The 25,000-nt window shown below is 34.1% G+C and overlaps 2 protein-coding genes and 1 long non-coding RNA gene across 5 annotated transcripts in view; 2 read left to right on the top strand and 1 right to left on the bottom strand.

The window, feature by feature from the left end:
* LOC137653459 (uncharacterized) overlaps positions 1–25,000 on the bottom strand; it is a 191,139-nt gene that overhangs the window by 158,760 nt on the left and 7,379 nt on the right. The window lies entirely within an intron of this gene.
* LOC137653455 (sulfotransferase 1C4-like) lies at positions 3,822–11,635 on the top strand. Of its 2 annotated transcripts, XM_068386857.1 has the most exons (8): positions 3,921–3,951; positions 5,857–5,968; positions 6,133–6,312; positions 6,502–6,647; positions 7,443–7,650; positions 8,861–8,987; positions 10,572–10,874; positions 11,372–11,635. In XM_068386857.1, exons 3-8 carry the CDS (start codon positions 6,145–6,147, stop codon positions 11,491–11,493), a joined length of 1,074 nt encoding a protein of 357 aa, XP_068242958.1. In that variant the 5' UTR covers positions 3,921–3,951; positions 5,857–5,968; positions 6,133–6,144; the 3' UTR covers positions 11,494–11,635. The 2 variants fall into 2 exon arrangements, with proteins under 2 accessions (XP_068242957.1, XP_068242958.1); XM_068386856.1 differs by lacking the exon at positions 5,857–5,968 and having other exon boundaries at positions 3,822–3,951.
* The window catches only part of LOC137653822 (sulfotransferase 1C4-like), a 5,950-nt gene continuing 199 nt past the window's right edge, over positions 19,250–25,000 (top strand). Inside the window, exon 1 of the mRNA XM_068387473.1 lies at positions 19,250–19,421. Coding sequence (XP_068243574.1) covers positions 19,251–19,421 — 171 coding nt within the window. The 5' untranslated portion in view covers position 19,250. The remainder of the gene's footprint in view (positions 19,422–25,000) is intronic.

Below are 25,000 nucleotides of genomic sequence, written 5' to 3' on the forward strand. Positions count from 1 at the left end.
ATATATATCTACTCAAACTATATATCTGGTCAAGACTCTTTTGCCTATTTTCTCTCGTTCGTCTATTTTTGAATTTTATATCCTAGAAATTCTAGATCTAGCACCCTAACTGAAAATATCTGGATCATTATCATGATCTGGAGATATCTCTAAACAATAGGAAAGACTTAGAGCACAATCTATAAGCAATGCATAATTTAGAACTTCATTTAAAACTCATTAGCTTATTACCTAACATCTTTGAATTTTTCCTTCCTCTTTAACGAAACAATATATGAATTTAGAGCTGGTAAATAATTTAGCAAATAAAGCAAGGAGAAAGAGTTTTCCGAATAAACTACACCGTTAATTTTCAAGTTGAATCTAGTGATAGCAGTACTGATGAATGAGTATAATGTTGATTAAAATAACGGGGAATCATTTCTCCAATATAATAAAGAGCAAGTGTCTGGCTATATATATATATATATATATATATATATATATATATATATATATATATACATATATATATATGTATATATATATATACACGTGTATAATATACATATATATACATTATATATATTAATACACACACACCTATATATATATATATATATATATATATATATATATATATATATATATATATTTATTTATTTATTTATATATATATAATATACATATATATATAAATATCATATATATATACACGTGTATAATATACATATATATATATACACATATATATACATTATATATATTAAAACACACACACCCATATATATATATATATATATATAAATTTCTTTCCGGTCACCACCAGCTTTCCCTGTCCCTCGGGTAAGGGAGAGAAAGAGAAGTCATGCCCTGGTGAGAGGGGGTTGCGCATGTGTGCATATCCAAAGTCTAATCTTGTGCATATCTATCTAAATATTCTTGACGGGTCGCATACATTAGTATGGCTTAATTAGGCTGAGAATTGTAACATTTGTGTCCAAGCCAAAACGGGGCAAAGGATCAAATTATATATTATATTATAAACACTATTTATGACATATGTAGCTTCATTGGGTGTATCATATTATTATTGTTCAATCAGGAATCCTCCACGATTTAAGTAGATTCAGCATTTTCGAGGATGAAGAACACCAGGATTAATAGAATCTATTATTCCTAGACGAACACTATCTTCCATAAGGCAACTTCTCTTGAAAACAAGAATCGTCTGAGTGGTTCTTATTGCAATTTAAGGCAATTTAAAGTTGAAAAACGTAATAAGTCTCTCTATTCTACTTTGAGATTAGGTCAGTTGTGTCTTTAATTAGATGTTTGTATAACATCTTGGACGTTACTGGCCGAATTTATCGTATTATTGGGGTATGAAAAATACAATTGGTTAAGAAGATAACTCGAAAGAAGAAAAAGTTTACTCAACCTCTATGACATTAGATAAAGCGATTACACAGATAAATAAAAAATATGTTGAAGTGAACCATTGGGGAAAATGTGCGGAATGGAATGAATTGTAAATTTTTCTATGAAGAGTAATGCAAACTTGGTTTGTTTATTAATTTTACTAATAATAATCAGCATACGCTATTGAATATAGCAAGGAATTAGAAATACAATTATGATTTTATAGATTCTTAATTAAAACAAGCACGTAAACAGACAAATAAAAAAAAAACAATTCCAATCAGTAAACATGATAAGCAAACAAATAAAGATAACCAATATCGGGACATTTTTTGCCTAATGGAGAGACTTTATCTATCCTCAAGTAAAACAAGTACGTCAACAGATACGAAAATCAGCAAAAAAATAAACATTCTAATGAATAAGCACAATAAGTAAACAAATAGAGATAACTAAAGTCAAAACATCATTAGTCAAAGCTCTAATGGATAGAATGAGAACAATTCCAACTTCGAAACACCACTAGCGTTATCTCAACACTCAGAAATGGCTTAAGACTAAACCATAAACAGAATTTACTTCAACCTGAGGTTGTTTTTATTTGTGCTTTTCGATTGATGTTATCCTGCCAGGAATGACTGTTTGGTTGTTTTTTATGTTATCCATTCAGATCTTTCTCTCTGCATTTTAATTTATGATAGATATAGGTATGCTTCTTTAGAACCTGTTCGAGCGTTATTATAGCATGTAACACTGATTCACGAAATGTGAGAGACGCATTAGGTACAATTGGACACAGGAGTCCCCGGTAGGCTACACCTTGCTCCATTTAAGTGCACCCTGTCATACCCTTACTTTGAGGTGAGTAACAAAAAAAAAACTAGGGTAGAGAGAGGTGGCAGAGTTGGTGGGCTGGGCTTAAACACAGGAACTCACCGTGCATTATGGTGGAATCACACTTGCTCGAGGTTTTCGCCACCCTCCAGCCGATGATAACGAGCAAAAGTGTAGCAGCACCACTCTACGATCTTGCAGTTCGAGGAGCAAATAGGAAAAAGTTAAACGAAACCGATCAGCTGTATCATCATGACGCCCAGAAATTTTCTAACTATAGGAGTAATATATATATATATATATATATATATATATATATATATATATATATATATATATATATATATATATATTATCGGTATATTGCGTGAATTGAAGAATTTTACAACTGTCACAGGATGAACAAAGCAGATTTCTATTATCCATTGAGGCTTGTTGGACCCAAGATTGCCAAGCAAGAACACGTCCTATTTGCAGCCACCATCTTGGGTGTTTACATCTTGCGACATTCTCGCAGTTTGTGCTTGCTGCTTCCCGTCCAGTAGGGAAGCCAATATCTCGAGCAACAAGCTACCATGCTTTCCATTTTGGGCAGCAACGGCTTGCTGCTGGCAAAAAAAAAAAAGCCTAGTGTGATTCCAGGTTTATGGGTGTGATAGGGTGTACTTCTTTGTTGCAGGGTGTACCATGGATTCCTGTGTCCAACTGTACATAATAATAATAAAAAAATAAACATGTAGTGATAAGAAATATTACTTATAGCGTTTAAAACCATCGTCAATGGTTGTAGATTACCAAAAGAATGTTAAAGTAGAACAGATAAACTGAAATATATTTTCTTCTCGATTTGAGACTATTTATATCATAACGAATATCTGCAGTTGGTGTGGATGACATTCCGTTCTCCCTCCCATGGGATTTTGAACGCTAAATATTACAAGGCTTTTTTAAAAGAGAATAGTAAATATTTTCTACTTGCATCATTTATGTCGTGAAATTATTGTGAGCAAGATTTAAACGTAGAGCGTGCAGTGAATCTATATTTCCCTTTCTTTATTCGTATCACTTCTTTGAAAATATAAGTAACAATAAAGAAAAGAATACGGGGAATAAGTACACAATTACAGCAAGGAAAAAACAAACAGTCCCGTATAAATACAATTAGCAACTGTTATCTCAGTATTTTATTAGGCTAAATTATTCATTTGTAAATTACTTTTCTTGGATGTTAGAAATTCTATGTATTATTGTTTTTATAATTCAACATTTCTATTTAATTTTTCAAAACATAATTGAACTTCATGAAAGTCGTTTGCCTGTGTCACATAAATTCCCTCGCATAATATTAACTATTGTCTTTGGACATTTTAAAGATAATCACCATTTAGTTCATTACATGGGAATTCCCTCCTTTTCCCGATTGGGTAAATTGCATGCCTACTTATGCCTTCAAACAGTGTTAATAACATGTTTGTCATTTGTTTTTTTCACCGTAGTTTGGGGGAGTGGGTAGCAATCCAAGCCAAAATAAAGAGACAAATCTATGTTGATAAACAGTGTGCATGCATTCTCTTATCAGAAATGGACCTTTGCAATCGAGTCAATCGTCCCATGATAATAACAAGATCCCTGATAGTGGACCACTATCAAGCTTGCTCATGGAGATTAGTATGCACACTGCCTGGGCGCTTAGGCAATGGATAAGGAGTATGCAAGGTGAGCATAATTTGAGGAATAGAACGTAATATGTATTGAAGAATACGTTAAATGTTATATCAGTGACGACTGAAATTCGGAAATAACTTGATAGTGGATAATTTTAAAGTGTGTAATTACGCATACATACTTACACACACCCCCACATGTATATATATATATATATATATATATATATATATATATATATATATATATATATATATATATACATATATATATATATATACAGTATATATATATATATATATATGTGTGTGTGTGTGTGTGTGTGTGTGTGTGTGTGCGCGCGTGTGTGTTAAAACTGAAAGCATACAACAGAAAAGTAGATGGATTATTTTGTAGAATATGGCCTGAAGAAGCAAAACCTGATAAATGGGAGTTGGGAGTGTTGGTGAAAAATGGCAAATGAGACTTGACTGATTGCAATAATTACAGAGGCATGCATAACCAGGATTTAGAAAAGGCAGAAGTTGTACCGACCAAATTTTCGTTTAGAGACATGTACAGCAATTAGATATAGAAATTCACTATTGATGGTATTTGTGGACTTTGAAAAAGTCTTTGATAGTGTGCATCAGCCAATTTTGTGGAGAGCCCTGCGTTATTATTGTGTTCCTCTTGAATATGTAAATTTGAATAAGTGCTAAATAGTGGATTATTATCATATGAATTTCCATGGAACCGCGGAGTACTGCAAGGAAATATGTCATCACTTATGTTGTTTATCCTACTCATGGATTTTGTAATGCATAGAATAGTTAGGGATGGTGGGGAAGGATTGGACTGCATTTTTAATAGAAAATTAATTGAACTAGAGTATGCTGATGACGTTGTCCTTATTAGCAGAACACCCCACGGTTTGCAACGCTTGCTTACCAGAATGCATGAAATATCACATAAGGTTGGGATCAAAATAAATAGAGAAAGACAGAGATGGTGAGAACTGAATTTGCAATGGAAGATTAAATATTGAAAGGAGAAAGGAATAAGGAGATAGAATCATTTAAACATTAGGAACTATGATCTCTAATACAGGGTCTTTAGAATTGGAGTTTAATGAAAGATTGAAAAATAGCAAATCAGACTTTGGCTAAGTTAAATAAAATTTGGAAATTAAATTGCCTGAAATTACTTATGAAAATCAGGCTATATATCTTTGGTGAGATCGGTTTTACAGTATGCACACGAGTCATGGTATGACAATGAAACAATATTCAACAGATTTTGTAGATTTGAGAATTGAGAACGAAGCCCTCAGAAGAATATTGGGAGCTAAATAGCAGGACAGACAGAAATGAACTATAAGAGAGGTTACTCGAGTGTCATACGTGGATAAGATCATGACGAAGGGTAGATAGATATGGAGACTATGAAGCATGGTTAAGACGAAACATTGGGGTAAGCATAAATACTAAATAAAAAAAGAGAAAATTTGAAGAAAAACTGCATTAGCCGGTCAGTGGAAAACGTAGGTGAATCACGAAGCTTGTGAGAATATACCTAACCCGTGTGAGACTAAAAGTGAGCCTCAGTCTCGTTAAGTAGTCACTAACCTGACACACCTACTTGTCACAACACATGATCTATTTGCAATCTTGACTTTGCCTTATTATCTGATCAGGGGGTGCTAAAATTTTGTTTCGCGAGTGTAAACAAAGACATTAAAGGTTTGTGATGTACACTTATGTCTAAGACTATGTCCTTTAGAATAATGTCGACCAACAAAATGAATCTTTATAACGGCACATTTAGCTCTCGGTGTTGGTCCCTTGTTGCAAGTGTATTTTTTATTCCTGTTATTTGTATCTAAACATTATGCAGATGTGAAATCTCAATGGTAATTCCAAGCGCCAATGAGGTGAGCTACGAGTGAATTAACTTTGCATACTTATTTGTAAACAGTCTTGTACAGCCGAGATTCAAAAGACTACAAGTACAACACGCACCCGGGACTTGGCGCATGCGCATATAACAAGAGTGAAAAAACTGGTTACAAGAAGAGCTGTATGGCGAAGTAGGTTATCATAATTAGATTTTTTCTTAAACTCGCCAAAAATGCAAATTTCATCCCACATGAATTGCAAGAAGAGGTGGTAGATGCAATTGACTTCTGATGATCTAAAATTCATATCTCACACTGGCCTTGTAACATTAATTCATCCTGTATTTTATTTATAGGTACATACGAAAATGGAATTAATCACCGGCCATGTTGCGAATCCCATAGATGGATTTGAAAGAGACAAACTGCTTAATGACTTCAGAGGTTATACCAAAGGCCTAATTCGACTGACACCCGGGAGATGGCTCTTGTCTCAAGGTTTTACAAATTTTGCCAGCAGGATTTACAACTTTCAGGTTTGGGAATACAAACTCTCTTTTTCTTCATATTGTCAGCTGTATTTCGTACCTGAAACTTATGAGTTAATTGTAGATATTTTGAGACTAATTTTTATGGCCAACGTGTATAACAATTCTGGAAAATTAAATTACTTAAAATAACGTAGTTTTCTTAATCTCTCTCTCTCTCTCTGTCTCTCTATAAAGCACAAAGTAAGTGACGTCATGGTGATGACTTGGCCCAAGTGTGGTACAACTTGGATGCAGGAGATCGTGTGGACCATGAGAAACAACCCCAACTTAGATAATCCTGATGCTGAGTTACCCATTGACGTGAAATCTCCCTATTTTGAGTAAGATTTAGGCATTATTATTATTATTATTATTATTATTATTATTATTATTATTATTATTATTATTACCTGAAATTTTATAATTTACTGTCATTGTTATCATTTTCATTATTATAATTATCACAATACAAATTCTCATCTAAAACATTCCAAATAGTACGCAGTAAACATGAGTATAAAATTTTATACTGTGATTAGAAAATAAAATCAGTTACTAAAATTGTTAAAACTATTATCATTATTAAAATAATTGAAAGCATTATTGTCATTATTGAAATTATGAAAATGATTATTATCAAAATTATTATCAATCTATTCATAGACAGTTATAATAGAACAGAATCTTATACCGATCTATTATGAAGATAAACAAACCAACTGGTTAATAAACATTCATTTAAATAAACCGCAGTTAATGTATTGCTTTGTTATAGTTTTTTTTTTATTAATCAATTAGTATATTGCACAAAAATAAAACAAGAAAAGCAGATGATTTAACTTCCTCCTACTATTATTTTTGGTGCAGATGTGAAAGTCCTTTAAGAAAATAAAATCACAAAAAAATGAAGGCTATTAAGTCGTTAGACTCCATAAGTAAGAAATTAAATCGAGTGACTATTTCCTTGCAAAGACCTTGGAAATGTGTGCGATCACTGTAGGATGCCTTATTAGGAAAAATATCCTCTTAAGATAATGTGAAAGGTCCCAAGTAAGCTAGAAAACCAGAAAACGTATTTCTTGAGAAATTTCTTGATTACGTTCATTAATCTCTTTGATCCTTTTGGAAACTGGCAGATTAGATGCTTTCCTGCCCCAGTTCAAAACCAAAGACGTTTACTCAGCAAGCAATCCGTTATTCGACGCCTTCAAAAGATGGTGTCCGGGAAGACAGGCCGAAGATGGGATGTACTTGCAGCTGTCAGAATGCTTGCCTGATCACAGAGTCCTCAAAACTCACCTGCCATTTTCTTTGCTGTCTCCTTCTCTGCTGGATATCACCAAGGTTGTTTTATTTCTATTAATTGCTTTTTTTTTCTTTTTTTTGGAATTTTCTAGTTTGAATACACCGACCTCGTTTTTATTAGAAATGCATAATCACTGTTTTTGAATTTATATATTTGAAGTACTGATTCTGTACTGATATTCTAATTCGCTTGATGACGCTCTATATCTTTTCAACACTGTTTATTTTCTAGTTTAGTCCTAAAGGCTTAGAATAATTATGTTCTAGCCACTCAGTATTGCTCTCCTTATTATAATGCAATTCTCACCAACCAAGAAAGGGTGGTTATCGCTAAATGTTATCCATTAAAATTATACATAACTGCACCTAGAAATAGTGCTGTCATTGCACATGTGGTGAACTACCGTTATTCTGAATTATATATCTTCCAATTAAGTTCTATTAATACAACACTGTTTTATAACATTTCACGTAGAAAGCAGTTAATGAATATATTCCTGACTTGAAAAAGTAAAGAAAGGAAATGCAGAACACTCACTAATTGCTGAGACCAAAACAGTGAATGTTTTTGCTAAACAGGCTGATATATATATATATATATATATATATATATATATATATATATATATATATATATATATATATATATATGATGTGTTTTAGCATTGTTTTCTTGAAATGTTATATTCTAACAATTCATTATTTTTCTTGTGATTTATTTATTTTCTTATATCCTTTCCTCATTATGCTATTTTTCCTTGTTGTAGCCCTTGAGCTTATAGCTCCTGCTTTCCGACATAAGTTTCTTTTTATTGTTTATACATAAAAAATCTTTTTTAATGTTGTTATCATTCTTAAAATATTATTTCTAATCGTTCATTACTTCCCTTGTAGTTTATTTATTTCCTTTCCTCATTGGGCTATTTTTCCTTGTTATAGCCTTCGACCTTATAACTCCTGCTTTCTGACTTCAGTCTATTTTTATAGTTTACATATGAAAGATCTATTTTAATGTTGTTACTATTCTTGAAATATTATTTCCAATTGTTCATTACTTCCCTTTTAGTTTATTTATTTCCTTTCCTAACTGGGCTGTTTATTCCTGTTGAAGCCCTTGGGCTTTTAGCATCCAGCTTTTCAAACTAGGGTTGTGGCTTAGATAATAATAATAATAATAATAATAATAATAATAATAATAATAATAATAATAATAATAATAATAATAATAATAACGTTGAAATATCCTCAGGTCGTGTACGTAGCGCGAAATCCGAAGGACGTGATCGTATCCTACCACCATCATAGCAGGATCAACAGAGGTCAGGCCTATGTAGGGACGTTCGAAGATTTCGTTCAATACTTCGTTGATGACGATTGTAAGGATTCTGATGATAAATTTCGTAGTTGATTGTTAGAGGTGTAACGTTATACAATGCCAACAATCACCCTAATACAATGAATTAAAAAATCACATTTTATCTTGCTTGACACACGATTTGCTTTGGGGCACAGAGTCACTTAGGAGAGGACACACCAAGGCATTAAACACTTTCGACATATACACTGGATTACTTGCGGGAGAGAGAGGGAGAGGGGAAAGAGGCTATTTCAGGCTGCGGTTCAACTCCATCTCTACGTCTATCTGTTTCTGACTTACCCATTGTTGTTGAAGATTGCCTGGCCCTTTGGGCCAGACACGGGCTCTTGCAATCTTGCAGCCCGTAGTGACTAACCCAACCTTGGGTCACCTTATATATCAAATCTAAATGCTTCCTGAATCTTCCAGGATCGAGGTCTGGTAGCATGAGGTGGTACCCAAGCGTCAAAGTTTCTAACTAGATAAAAATGCCAAGAGGCAAATCAGGGGAGTTTCAGGCAACTCTTAGATACACATCAACGCACCCGCGAGATGACTATCCCTGCTAGCTCCATCCCCCTATTGTCCCCGAAATGAAAAAAAAGATACCATCCTCTCGCCGGGCATCACGAAGCTTCGAAAGCACGTATCACTGAACATTCTCTCTCCCAAACATGACGCAATACATCATAAAATATAAAAGAACATTACCTAAGCCCTTGTTCCTATCTCGCATGAATCCTACAACACTTTCAAATAGACTACGCAAGACTTCATAGCAAACATACGTGAAATAAAAAGTTAATTCTTAAAGAATATATATAAATTCACATATATTAACTTGAATAAAAAGTACAATGAAATTCACGACGAAAGTCTTATGTAATTTACATAAAATACTTATATCTACATGAGTATGGGCTGAGTATCATCTCTTCAATGCACAAATGAAAACAATATAAAAAAAAATATAATTAAAATTGTTAATAAACTACGATATTTACTCTACACTAGACCAGCTTCGTAAGAATATATATATGTGATTATGCTGCCGCTTCTAGTTCACTGCACGGTAGAGGCCTCAGACATGTTCTTGTTCACATTTAGAGTTTGGCCAATTTTCATAACCACGCTGGCTACTACGGATTGATAACATGAGTGGCCCTGACTAGTGCAGCTTTTCTGATCATGGGTATACACAAACCTTTTTACCACGTTACGGTATCTCAACTCAGAAAGGAGATATATATATATATATATATATATATATATATATATATATATATATATATGTATATATACATATATATATATATATATATATATATATATATATATATATATTTATATATATATAAGTATGTATATATATATATATATATATATATATATATATATATATATATATATATATATATATATATATGTATGTATATATGTATATGTGTGTGTGTGTATGAGAGAGAGAGAGAGAGAGAGAGAGAGAGAGAGAGAGAGAGAGAGAGAGAGAGAGAGAGAGAGAGAGAGAGAGAGAGCAGTTTTCTTTTATGCTTAGCATGACATGCATAAGCGAATACATTCGATGCATTTCACCTTCTTCCAGTATTGTACGGTCCTTACTGGTCTCACGTGGAGGAAGCCTGGAAGAGGAGAAATCACCCAAACCTCCATTTCGTCTTTTACGAAGACCTGAAGAAAAACCCTCTGGGTGAAATCAGAGTTCTCGACTCCTTCCTCAACTCGAACCTGACCGAGGCGCAGCTGGAGAGGATTGTGAGATATACGTCCTTTGAGGAGATGCAAGGGAGGGGTAACGCCGTCGTGCCTGATGTCCCAGTTGGAAGTGTTCAGGTGAAGGTCTTCGATGAGAAACTCATTCGACAGGAAGGCGGGTTCTTCAGGAAAGGTATTTTCAGTTGACATTTTTTTTCTAACCGTACTTTTTCTTGGCTCTGTGTTATAGAAGGACCAGTTCCATTGGCTTTTTTTTAAATAATTCTTTTGTTTTGCTTTCAGGAAAGGTAATTTCAGTTATCACTTTTACTCATAACTTTATTTCTTTCTTGGCTCTGTGTAACAGAAGGACCAGTACCAATGGCTTTTGTTTTTATAAAGAAATAATTCTTTTATTTTGCTTTCAGCAAAGGTGATTTCAGCTAATACTTTTTTATTGAAATTTCTGTCTTTTATAGCTCTGTGTTGATAATTTCAATAATAAAAATTTTAATGATAATGATAATTTTAAGTTCCTTAGTAGAGCAAACTAAAACCATCTATACTACCTAGTCTAATATATTATAATCTAATAAGCTTCTTTAAAATCAGCACATTGGCCTTTGTCTATAATAAAAAATAAATCTTTTGTTTTGCTGCCCTATACCCTATTCTTTACTACTTTTCCAGGTGAATCAGGCGACTGGAAGAGTAAACTGACTCCTGACATGGATGCCAAGGTTGATCAATGGATTCACAAAAACTTAGATGGACTCGGCATTAAATTCAATTATGAAATAAGTAATAAATAATCTGGGAAGCAATAGATATCATGTTACATCATTAGCAGTCATACTTTCTTCAAGAACAGACAATGTTTTACTGTTTTGATGAATAGAAACATTCTTATTTGCTGGTCTAATTATTCTGGTCATATCACTTATGTCATGAAGAGTAAGTGTCTGACTATATATTATTGTTATTATTATTATTATTACTATTATTATTATTATTATCATTATTATTATTATTATTATTATTATATATATACAGTATATATATATGAATATATATACAGTATATATATAAATATATATATATATATATATTTATATATGCATATAATATATATATATATATATATATATATATATATATATATATATATATATATATATATATAAAATTTCCGGTCACGCTCACCTTTCTCCGTTCCTCGGCTAGAGGGAAGAGAGAGTAGTCATACCATTTATTTCCTTATTTCCTTTCCTCACTGGGCTATTTTTCCCTGTCGGAGCCCCTGGGCTAATAGCATCTTGCTTTTCCAACTAGGGTTGTAGCTTGGATAGTAATAATAATAATAATAATAATAATGGTGAGACAGGGGTGCGTGTGTGTGCATATCTATCAAAATAATTAGCCGTCATTTTTGACGGGCCGTGTACACTAGTATTTTCAACAGTAGTAATAACTACACTTGATTTATTTTCTTGATAATCTACATATTCACCGGTTTCATTTCGTTTGTGAATAACGGATTAAAAATTGAACAGTATCAGTAACCTAAAATATCTGATAAAGAAGAAAAATATGTATAATATGACTTGTGTATTTCAATTGGATTTTTTTTTCTAAGACAAAATCTCATCTGTTTATGTTTAAAATGGGGAGCAAATAAACTCCGTTGGAGAAATATTCTCCGAAATATTATTTTCATTTCCTATAAGCATCAATTTGATTTACATTTGGAGTTTATGTTGGACCTAAAAATCATGTGGAGTATCGTAAGGTAAGTACTTGTTGATATACTGTATATATATATATATATATATATATATATATATATATATATATATATATATATATATATATATTTCTTGTGGATGTTACTCTACTTTTATAATGAATAGACAACGTCTCAGCGGCGTCCAAAATTCGAAGACAGCTTCTCCCCGGACAGATCGTCCTGCAGACTTTTCAGGATAACAGCAGAAAAAAAAATTACTTTTTTCCATTTGCTGTTTGGTGTCGAAACGTGTTTCGGATCACTTCGCAACCTTTCTTCGGGACTACATTGAGTTTTGGAACTACACTTTAATATAAAGTTTATGGTGGTGAAAATTGAATACAAAAAATATTTGGAAATTAGGAAAACATTCAACAAAACTGATAAATGAAAACTTTAGATTCTTTGAAATATAAATACGGAAATTCAAGATAATTCTTTAAATGCATAAATGATTTCCCAAAAGGCTTCACAGAATCTCATGAAGCTCCCGATTCCATCCTTTGCAGCCGAACCGACGTCGGTTCCTCAGGAATGCCATCTTATACCTTGGTTCAAAGCAGACCAAATTGTGAAGCTTATACGCTCCCGCAGAAATTTGGTATGGGATCTGCATTCTCGGACTCAATTACATTTTTAGCGGTAGCTTTCCTTACAACAAATTGTGGTCACGATGCTCCTTTATTTTTTTTATTTTTTTTTTTTTTGTAATGAAACAGTTTCTGATTACAGAAAGCAATTGGAGTTGGAATTTCCGTGGAGAAGCTGCCTTCGAATTTTAGACGCTGCTAAGACGCTGTCTATTCGTTATATATACACTATATATATATATATATATATATATATATATATATATATATATACATATACATATATATATATATATATATATATATATATATATATATATATATACAGTATATATATATATGTGTATATATATATATATATATATATATATATATATATATATATATACATACATATGTATATATAATATATATACATATATATATATATGTATATATATACAATATACACTTATATATGTATATATATATACAGTATATATAAATATATATATGAATATATATATATATGTATATATATATATATATATATATATATATATATATAAATATCTACGTGTGTGTATGCGTGTATGTATGTATGTATGTGGATATCATTTGTATTGCACTACTGTTTTAAACTATATATGAAAATTCCAATGGGTCTAATAATCTTGGACATCAAGTTATCATTTAAAAGCAATCAGAGTGCACCATTTGAGAGAGCGAAAGATACTCATACCGTACTGGTTTGATTTCATAAAATAGTTAACCTGAACGCCAAATTTAGATAACAAATGTCAATAAAATTATCTTTTATTTGAAAAAGAAAATTTCACATCTTAGTAGAGACAATTTAGCGTAACTTCCTTAGAAACAACAATTAATATGAATGTATTTCGGATGAAGATGAAATACTGCCATTTCAGCACAAAACAGCTTCAACGCGTTTTTTTAAATTGAGACAAAAGTCATCACTATAGTATCTCCCCTATATAGTAAAGGGCAAGTGTCTGGATATATATATATATATATATATATATATATATATATATATATATATATATATATATATATGTGTGTGTGTGTGTGTGTGTGTGTATATATTTATATATGTGTATATATATATATATATATATGTGTGTGTGTGTATATATATATATTTATATATGTATATATATATATATATATATATATATATATATATATATATATATATATATATATATATATATATCTTTCCGGTTACGCTCAGCGGCATTGCTAGACTTATAACTACTCAGTCTCTCGCCGTCCCTCAGGTAAGGCTGAGGGAGTAGTTATACACTGGTGCGTGCATGTTTATCTAAATATCTAAAAGTAATTTTTGACGGGTTGCGTACACCAGTTCTATAATGAAAGACAAATATTGCTTTGTCACTCCTTACTTCATCCAAAAATACGATTTTACCTTTCTGTGTAATTGTTGAAAACAAAATAAGACCTGACAATGTTACGCCGGAGCACCATCGTACTAACACTATCCCCAACTCCTCTTCCCGCTCCCCACCCCAAATCCCCATCCGGTAACTTTCTCAAGTGAATCTTCTGACTGGAGAGGTAGGTTAACCCCCTGACACAGAGGTCAAAGTTGACCTGTGGATTCAGAGGAACCTGGACCCAATTGGCCTCTGGCTTCAAATACGGAGTCGGAAGAAAAGGCAATATCTCGACTGCATGTGTGGAGGTTCATTTGTTGTGCTTGACCTGCTGTCCTACTTGAAACACAGAGAAGAAGAGGAAGAAGAAGAAGAAAACTTGCTGTTGTGACGTCATGGGGAAAGTGGCTGCGCATTCGGTCTAGGCTGAGAGGTGACTTTTCAAGATTATTAAGAGCGTGGTGAAAACCTTGATATAAAATACAAATTCGTTAGGTAACAAGAACAGGGGATATAAAAATTAATTTTCCATAAAGAGATTTCAGTCTCCTCGACTTATTGATCATAAACACTAAAATTAAGAATAATTTTTCTTTTTTAGTTATTAGTCTATGGAGAATAGGTTTACTCTGTAATTGATTAACTATTACTTTGAGTTAATTACCAGTCGTTTCAGGTGATTATCACTTGTTTGCGGCTCTATACAGAGCCCACAATGAATAGCTGTCAGTAATTTCTCATTGTAATTACCGGGAACCAAAGGCAATTTAAGGCTCGTAATTTATACTTCATCATACGTGAGATGCTTTGTAATGTTTACACCGCAACATTCCCTAACGATTTATTTAGCTGGAGCTACAAAATTCACAATTCGTAATCCATGAGATGTATGAATAAGCTATTAAATAAATTTTACCTTGTTATTTATTAATTTTATATATTTGTTTGTACTATGATATTCTAAAATATAAAAGTTATTCAATAAAAGCTGCAATTTTTCTTTGTAGAATTCAAAGTGTTATTATTCCTTCTATTAATTTCCCCGTAATAAATTGTTTGCCTTGTTCAACTGTTTAGTTAGTTTCATTGTTTATCTACTTTAATAACTGTGGTAGTGTTATCCTTTTCCCATTATCCTATAACTAGAGTACGCAATCCGTTAAGAAGGGGCTGAAAATTTAGATAAATACGCACACACACGCATACGGAAATCCCTCTCACAAGGATAAGGCTACCCCCTCTCCCCCTACCTTAGGGACAAGGAATGAATGAATGATTTGAAGTTCTCTGGCATCCTGACATCGATGGTCATTGACACCGATATCGTTTATTATAAATAAAGATTAAAAGAATATTCAGTTAAAACCAGAAAGGTAAATATGTTATAAAAGTTAAATAGCATTAAGAAGACCTGCTTCTGATATAAATTTAATAATGCCACTAGCATTGTACGACACATAATGTCCAACGATCTTGGCAAGGATGAACCTGCCATCTTCACCCCGAACCTCAAACAGATATCTATTGCTTTCTGTGCTATAAGTGGGGGATTCAGTCAACAAATGCTTCTCTGTCAAGGTTATCAAACAGTCGTCGCAATATGGTTGGTATTGGCCAGCCAGCAGAAACTCATGTGTCATCCGAGTGTGACCAATGCGAAGACAACAAAGAGTAGTCTTCTATTTTCGGGGCATCCCATTGTACCTCCAAGGGGATATAACAATCGCAAATTCTCTCATCTTATTTTCGGTTAAACTATCCCAATGCTGTTGCCAATTGTTATAAACAAATTTCTTAATTGCTGGTAAAAAATCATAACAGATAAGCGGGACAAGGAAAGTATATAAGTGTATATGTATTTGTATATATATATATATATATATATATATATATATATATATATATATATATATGTGGGGGGGTGTATATATGCAGTATATATATATATATATATATATATATATATATATATATATATATATATATACTGTATATATATATATATATATATATATATATATATATATATATATATATATATATACCCTGACACACTTGCTCTTTATTATATAAGGGAGATTTCACTGTTGGTGTTACCAGCCAAGAAAAATCAAATTATTATCTAACTAATTTTCATGGAAAATTCCTTTAAGTCTAATTAAATTTCCTTCTTTGTCTGTAATCAATTCACCCATATAAGAATGCACTTGCTCACACAAACCCCAAAACCACTTTTAATCAATCTCTTACATTCGATTCTGAAGCTACACCTTGGCGTTCTTTTCGACCCAGTGGTCATTTCGTGACCTCGAGGTCAGAAGCCAATTTACCCTCTCGTTTCACTTGACTCGCCTGAGGAAGGCCAGCGACACTGTATGACCCCACGAAATTCAGTCTGCTATTCAACTTCCCTTTTTTCGCTTGAGGGATTCTCTGTATAAGCTAATGCTGGCTTGTTGTCTGTGAAAACACAGCACGCACTTTCCATTACCAACAATTCCTAAGCCTTGGGTATAGCTTACATAATGGATTTGTTTAATTTTAGCTTAATATTTACCATAAAGTAGAGACACGTGTCTGCAGTAGATACGTACAGTAGTGTACGAAACTAAAGTTTGGCTTATTTGAATTTAGTATGATAGCGCCTCAGCGTAACATCTATTAGCAGCGTTATTCTAAATACAGTATTTTGTATGGGTTCTGGTATTCTGTAACTTTATTTCCCCACTATGCTGTAGCGAACACATCTCTGTTTTGTTTTCACTTGCGTGTTCCTAACATTTATATTCTATTATACTTTCTCTTAAATTTCTACGTCATATTAGGATCGCTCCTATGGCGTTTCATGAAGAGGAAGGTCGATACCAATTTAACCACAATATGACCCAGGCCTACAAGGCTGAGGATTATGAAGCTTGAAGCAGAGAGATTATGAATGGAGAAGTATTGAATTAAAAGCTCAAGATAGAGAACTGGCGAAATCTAACCGAGGCCCTTTGCATCAATCGGCGTACGAGGAAATGATGATGATGATGATGGCCCATCTACTGAAGCAGCATTCTTAGCGAGTCGATGCACATATTAAACTATTCTACCAATAGATATGTAGAACGTACGAATAACAAATAATTTTCGAAGGTGTAAACTGTAAACCTATGAGGACGAAAGAACTTATAATGTATGGGCACGCGTTTGTAATTTATGCAACTATTATAAAAAAAAAAAAAAAAAAAACAGTCATCATAAACACTTATCGGATATACATTTGCTAATAGTTAGATAATATCCACTGTACAATAAAGACCAAGTGTCTGGCTATTTATATATATATATATATATATATATATATATATATATATATATATATATATATATATATATATATATATATAATGTGTGTGTGTGTGTGTGTGTATCTTTTCTGTTTCACTGAGCGGCATTGCCAAACAAATGAATACTAGGTCTCTCCCCGTCCCTTGGGTTGGGGGAGAGGAGTAGTCATACCATGGTGATATGGGGTAGCCAGCCTACCCTGAAAGGTTCACACGCGGAAACCATAATCTCACACAAATTGCTGAGTTATAGTTAGGAGAGGGGGAGGAGTGGTTAGGGTTAAATATGTGTATGTCTTGTGTGCATATCTATCTAAATATGAAGCCGTCATTTTTGAAGGGTCGCGTACGTTAGTAAAACATATTTAATACCAACAGTCTCAGGAAACACGAATCCTGAATAAATTCTTAGATATTCAAAATAAACAAAATTCACCCTTGATGAAGTATTGCCTTAAATGTCTTTGTTAAGACTAGAATTGTAATTGAAATAGATTACATTCTATAGCTAGGACGGCGAGGCCTACAACAGTAAGTTACTCAATTCAATGCTTACGAAACGGTTAGGTAACAACCTCACGTGATGAGGCAAGGGACACACACCATCAACCATTAAGTATCTCAGACTCAGTTTGTGCTGGGAGTCTGCCTCGGAGGATTCACGGTCAAGTACTGTATTGATCATAGTGAGTAAAACACAATTATGTATTTATGCATGTACAGTATGTTTGTATATACATACGTATATATATATATATATATATATATATATATATATATATATATATATATATATATATATACACACTGGTACAGTGTTCACCTTTTTGCCATTTTACTATCTTCCTTTTATACCTACGTCTGAATCACATCAAAACACCATTATACATCGTTTGGTTCCGAAGTGCACATTTTTCATTAATTTTATTTATTCATTTTTTATTTGGAAAATATTCTTGTTTTTGTCCTCATTATCGTATTGTTTACAATTCAATAGAATTTTAACCACGATGAAACTGCGAGAGTTGAAAGCACTGAAGGAATCTGATAAGTTATCGAAAATTCCAAAAATCACCATCTGCGAATCTGAAGCGCCACCCACTTACCCCACAGCAGATAAAATCCAAACATGATTCTGCACTTCAGTCCAGCTGAAATCACAGAATCAATCGCTTGTTTGCTTACTTTCCCCCTTTTAAAAAGCGTATCTTGAATTTAATGGCCTTGGCAGAGAAAAGCATTTTTACCTCTATTATTATTATTATTATTATTATTATTATTATTATTATTATTATTATTATTATTATTAAAAAAAAAAAAAAAAAAAAACTAAGAACAAGAAACTCCGACAGAACATAACCTGATTGTCTCATGAACTAAACTCCCATAATAGAATATGAACTCATAACTTGAACAATCAAAAACAAAGCCTCAAATGTTTTTAATGCTCCTGACAGAGTCGAGATGAAGCTTGACAGCGGACACGACGTGACATGGCTGGAGGAGGGTGAGCTTACGGAGATGAGAAACCACTTTGGGAATTACATCGACAAGGGAATGGTGAGGCTCATGCCGGGAAGGTGGCTGATGCCAGAGAAGTTCCTCAAGTTCGCCAATAAGATCTATAACTTCAAGGTAAGGAAGGGTGATAGTAATATCTCTCTCTCTCTCTCTCTCTCTCTCTCTCTCTCTCTCTCTCTCTCTCTCTCTCTCTCTCTCTCTCTCCTGCAAATTGAAACCTGTTTTTCTCATATGTTAATATCTGTTTTATTTACGGCCAGGTGAAGTGAATGGTATACTTTTCGAAAGGTATACAGACAGTGCATTTGTGCCCCCCCTCTCTCTCTCTCTCTCTCTCTCTCTCTCTCTCTCTCTCTCTTGAAAATAATATATCACCAGTAATTTGAATAATGACATGAAAAGTCGTAATTCAGTGTAAAGTTTTCCAATTTTTATGCTTCATATATTATAGTTTCTGGTTTCAATGTATTAATCCAACTCATTTAGGTAATTCTATAAGGTATTCCCTTAATCTCCCTTACAAACTATTGTTTCTTAGTTAGTACCATCTCAATAAATTCAAAGTTTAAGGTTCTAATAAAACTATTTTAGTCTAACTGGGACAGTATGTAGAACGTGAATTTCGTAGTGGATATTTAGAAGTCCACCAATAATATAGAATGTCTCTATTTATTCCAAAATCAACTAAGAAAAATAACTTCACCTCAAATTCTCCGAAGTCTGATATCTATAAAGAACATCACAATACGCTTTTTTGAGGTTCATCGACTAAATAGACTTCCTCACACTGCCCACAGTCATTCCGAAGTCCATTGAGACGACATAGTCCAGTGAAACAGCAGACTTCCCCATAGTTTTTCTGAAGTTCAGAAACAGCAGACTTCCCCACAGTTTTTATAAAGTTCATTGAGACAGCAGACTTCCTTAGAGTCTTTTTGAAATCCTTTGAGACAGAGGACATCCCCAAAATCTTTCTGAAGTCTGTTAAGACAGCAGACTTCCTTAGTCTTCTAAAGTTCATTGAGAAAACAGAGTTCTCCAGTCTTTATCTATCAGTTGAGACAGCAGACTTCCCAATAGTATTTCTGATGTCAGTTGAGACCGCAGGCATCCCTACAATCTTTATGAAGTCGGTAAAACAGCAGATTTCCCCACAGCTTTTCCGAAGTCTGTTGGGACTATAGGCTTCCCTACAGTTTTTTTTTTTTTGAAGTTCGTTCAGACAATAGACTTTCCCACAGTATTTTTCATATCAGTTGAGATAGGAGCTTCCCCACAGTGTTTTTGAAGCCTGTTGAAACTGCAGGCTTCATTTCAGTCTCTCCGAAGTCCGTTGAGACAGCAGACATCGTTACAGTCTTTCGGATGTCGGTTGAGGCAGCAATTTCCCCAAAGTGTTTTTGTATTCTGTTGAAATTCCAGACTTCCCTACAGTTTCACTGAAGTCCGTTGAGACAGAAGGTATATTTACAGTATTTCTAATGTCAGTATAGACAGCAACCTTCCTCACAGCCTTTCTGAAATTCGATGAGATGGCAGATTACCTCACAATGTTTCTGAAGTCAGTTAAGACAGTAGCCTTTCTCACAGGCTTTCTGAAACACGTTGAGATGGCAGATTACCTCACAATGTTTCTGATGTCAGTTGATAACAGCAGACTTCCTCACAATGTTTCTGATGTCAGTTGAAACAGCAGAGTTCCTCGTAATGTTTCTGATGTCAGTTGAGACAGCAGACTTCCTCAGTGTTCCTGGTGTTAGTTAAAACAACAGACTTCCTCACAGACTTTCTGAAGTCTGTTAAGATAAAAAAAAAACTTCCCCCCGGTTTACTGAAATCCGTGGAGACAGCAGACTTCCTCACAATGTTTCTGATGTCATTGAAAAAGCAAAGTTCCTGACAATCTTTCTGATGTCAGTTGAAACAGCAGAGTTCCTCACAATGCTTTTTATATCAGTTGAAATAGCAGACTTCCTCACAATGTTTCTGATGTTAGTTGAAACAGTAGACTTCCTCGTAATTTTTCTGATGTCAGTTGAAACAGCAGAGTTCCTCGTAATGTTTCTGATGTCAGTTGAAACAGCAGACTTCCTCACAATGTTTCTGATATCAGTTGAAACAGCAGACTTCCTCACAATGTCTCTGAAATCAGTTGAAACAGCAGACTTCCTCACAATGTTTTTTATGTCAGTTGAAACAGCAGACTTCCTCAAAATGTTTTTTTATATCAGTTAAAATAGCAGACTTCCTAACAATGTTTCTGATGTCAGTTGAAACAGCAGATTTCCTCACAATGTTTCTGATATCAGTTGAAACAGCAGACTTCCTCACAATGTTTAAGATGTCAGTTGAAACAGCAGACTTCCTAACAATGTTTCTGATATCAGTTGAAACAGCAGACTTCCTCAAAATGTTTTAGATGTCAGTTGAAACAGCAGACTTCCTAACAATGTTTCTGATATCAGTTGAAACATCAAACTTCCTCACAATGTTTCTGATGTCAGTTGAAACAGCAGACTTCCTCGTAATTTTTCTGATGTCAGTTGAAACAGCAGACTTCCTCGTAATGTTTCTGATGTCAGTTGAAACAGCAGACTTCCTAACATTGTTTTTAATGTTAGTTAAGACACCAGACTTCCTCACAATGTTTCTGATATTAGTTGAAACAGCAGACTTCCTCGTAATGTTTCTGTCAGTTGAAACAGCAGACTTCCTCGTAATATTTCTGATGTCAGTTGAAACAGCAGACTTCCTCGTAATGTTTCTGATGTCAGTTGAAACAGCAGACTTTCTTGTAATGCTTCTGATGTCAGTTGAAACAGCAGACTTCCTCGTAATGTTTCTGATGTCAGTTGAAACAGCAGACTTCCTAACATTGTTTTTAATGTTAGTTAAGACACCAGACTTCCTCACAATGTTTCTGATATTAGTTGAAACAGCAGACTTCCTCGTAATGTTTCTGTCAGTTGAAACAGCAGACTTTCCTGATGTCAATTGAAACAGCAGACTTCCTCGTAATTTTTCTGATGTCAGTTGAAACAGCAGACTTCCTCGTAATGTTTCTGATGTCAGTTGAAACAGCAGACTTCCTAACATTGTTTTTAATGTCAGTTAAGACACCAGACTTCCTCACAATGTTTCTGATATTAGTTGAAACAGCAGACTTCCTCGTAATGTTTCTGTCAGTTGAAACAGCAGACTTCCTCGTAATATTTCTGATGTCAGTTGAAACAGCAGACTTCCTCGTAATGTTTCTGATGTCAGTTGAAACAGCAGACTTTCTCGTAATGCTTCTGATGTCAGTTGAAACAGCAGACTTCCTCGTAATGTTTCTGATGTCAGTTGAAACAGCAGACTTCCTAACATTGTTTTTAATGTCAGTTAAGACACCAGACTTCCTCACAATGTTTCTGATATTAGTTGAAACAGCAGACTTCCTCGTAATGTTTCTGTCAGTTGAAACAGCAGACTTCCTCGTAATATTTCTGATGTCAGTTGAAACAGCAGACTTCCTCGTAATGTTTCTGATGTCAGTTGAAACAGCAGACTTTCTCGTAATGCTTCTGATGTCAGTTGAAACAGCAGACTTCCTCGTAATGTTTCTGATGTCAGTTGAAACAGCAGACTTCCTAACATTGTTTTTAATGTCAGTTAAGACACCAGACTTCCTCACAATGTTTCTGATATTAGTTGAAACAGCAGACTTCCTCGTAATGTTTCTGTCAGTTGAAACAGCAGACTTCCTCGTAATATTTCTGATGTCAGTTGAAACAGAAGACTTCCTCGTAATGTTTCTGATGTCAGTTGAAACAGCAGACTTTCTCGTAATGCTTCTGATGTCAGTTGAAACAGCAGACTTCCTCGTAATGTTTCTGATGTCAGTTGAAACAGCAGACTTCCTAACATTGTTTTTAATGTCAGTTAAGACACCAGACTTCCTCACAATGTTTCTGATATTAGTTGAAACAGCAGACTTCCTCGTAATGTTTCTGCCAGTTGAAACAGCAGACTTCCTCGTAATATTTCTGATGTCAGTTGAAACAGCAGACTTCCTCGTAATGTTTCTGATGTCAGTTGAAACAGCAGACTTTCTCGTAATGCTTCTGATGTCAGTTGAAACAGCAGACTTCCTCGTAATGTTTCTGATGTCAGTTGAAACAGCAGACTTCCTAACATTGTTTTTAATGTTAGTTAAGACACCAGACTTCCTCACAATGTTTCTGATAATAGTTGAAACAGCAGACTTCCTCGTAATGTTTCTGTCAGTTGAAACAGCAGATCTCCTCGTAATATTTCTGATGTCAGTTGAAACAGCAGACTTCCTCGTAATGTTTCTGATGTCAGTTGAAACAGCAGACTTTCTCGTAATGCTTCTGATGTCAGTTGAAACAGCAGACTTCCTCGTAATGTTTCTGATGTCAGTTGAAACAGCAGACTTCCTAACATTGTTTTTAATGTCAGTTAAGACACCAGACTTCCTCACAATGTTTCTGATATTAGTTGAAACAGCAGACTTCCTCGTAATGTTTCTGTCAGTTGAAACAGCAGACTTCCTCGTAATATTTCTGATGTCAGTTGAAACAGCAGACTTCCTCGTAATATTTCTGATGTCAGTTGAAACAGCAGACTTCCTCGTAATGTTTCTGATGTCAGTTGAAACAGCAGACTTCCTCGTAATGTTTCTGATGTCAGTTGAAACAGCAAACTTCCTCGTAATGTTTCTGATGTCAGTTGAAACAGCAGACTTCCTCGTAATGTTTCTGATGTCAGTTGAAACTGCAGACTTCCTCGTAATGTTTCTGATTTCTGAAACAGCAGACTTCCTCGCAATATTTCTGATGTCATTTAAAACAGCAGACCTCCTCACTGTCTTTCTGATATCAGTTGAGACAGCAGACTTTCTCATCGTCTTTCTGAAGTCCGTTTAGGCTGCAGACTTCCTCACAGTCTTTCTGACATCAGTTGAGACAGCAGACTTCCTCACAGTTTTTCTGACATCAATTGAGACAGCAGACGTCCTTACAATCTTTCTGACATCAGTTGAGACAGCAGACTTCCTCACAGTTTTTCTGACATCAGTTGAGACAGCAGACTTCCTCACAGTCTTTTTGACATCAGTTGAGACAGCACACTTCCTCACATCACAGTTTTTCCGAAGCCCGTTTAGACAGCAGACTTCTTCATAGTGTTTCTGATGCTAGTTGAAACAGCAGACTTCATCACAGTCTTTCTGATGTCAGTTGAGACAGCGGACTTCCTCACAGTCTTTCTGAAGTCCGCTTAGACTGTAGACTTCCTCACAATCTTTCTGATGTCAGTTGAGACAGCAGACTGCCTCACAGTCTCTCTGAAGTCCGTTTAGACAGAAGACTTACTCATAGTGTTTCTTATGTCAGTTGAAACAGCAGACTTCATTACAGTCTTTCTGAAATCTTTTGAGATAAACTTCCCCACAGTCTTTCTGAATTCCATTGAGGCAGACAACTTCTTTAGTCTTAATGAAGTCTGTTGAGACAGCAAACATCCTTAGATTATTTTCGAAGTCCTTTGAGACAAGAGATTTTCACTTAGTCTTTATGAAGTCTTTTGAGACAGCAGACTTCCTCCGTCTTCTTTCTGGCTTTTTGAGAAAGCAGACTTCCCCGCAGTCTTTCTGAAGTACATTGAGAATGCTAAGTTTTCCAGAATCTTCT

The sequence above is a fragment of the Palaemon carinicauda genome, chromosome 14 (genome assembly GCF_036898095.1).
Source record: "Palaemon carinicauda isolate YSFRI2023 chromosome 14, ASM3689809v2, whole genome shotgun sequence".
Lineage (NCBI taxonomy): Eukaryota > Metazoa > Arthropoda > Malacostraca > Decapoda > Palaemonidae > Palaemon > Palaemon carinicauda.

Coding starts and splice junctions, on each gene's coding strand:
- LOC137653455 (XM_068386856.1), top strand. CDS start 6,145: ATGGAATTAATCACCGGCCATGTTGCGAATCCCATAGATGGATTTGAA. Junction 6,313..6,501: donor GCAGGATTTACAACTTTCAG/GTTTGGGAATAC, acceptor CTCTCTATAAAG/CACAAAGTAAGTGACGTCAT. Junction 10,875..11,371: donor AGGCGGGTTCTTCAGGAAAG/GTATTTTCAGTT, acceptor CTACTTTTCCAG/GTGAATCAGGCGACTGGAAG.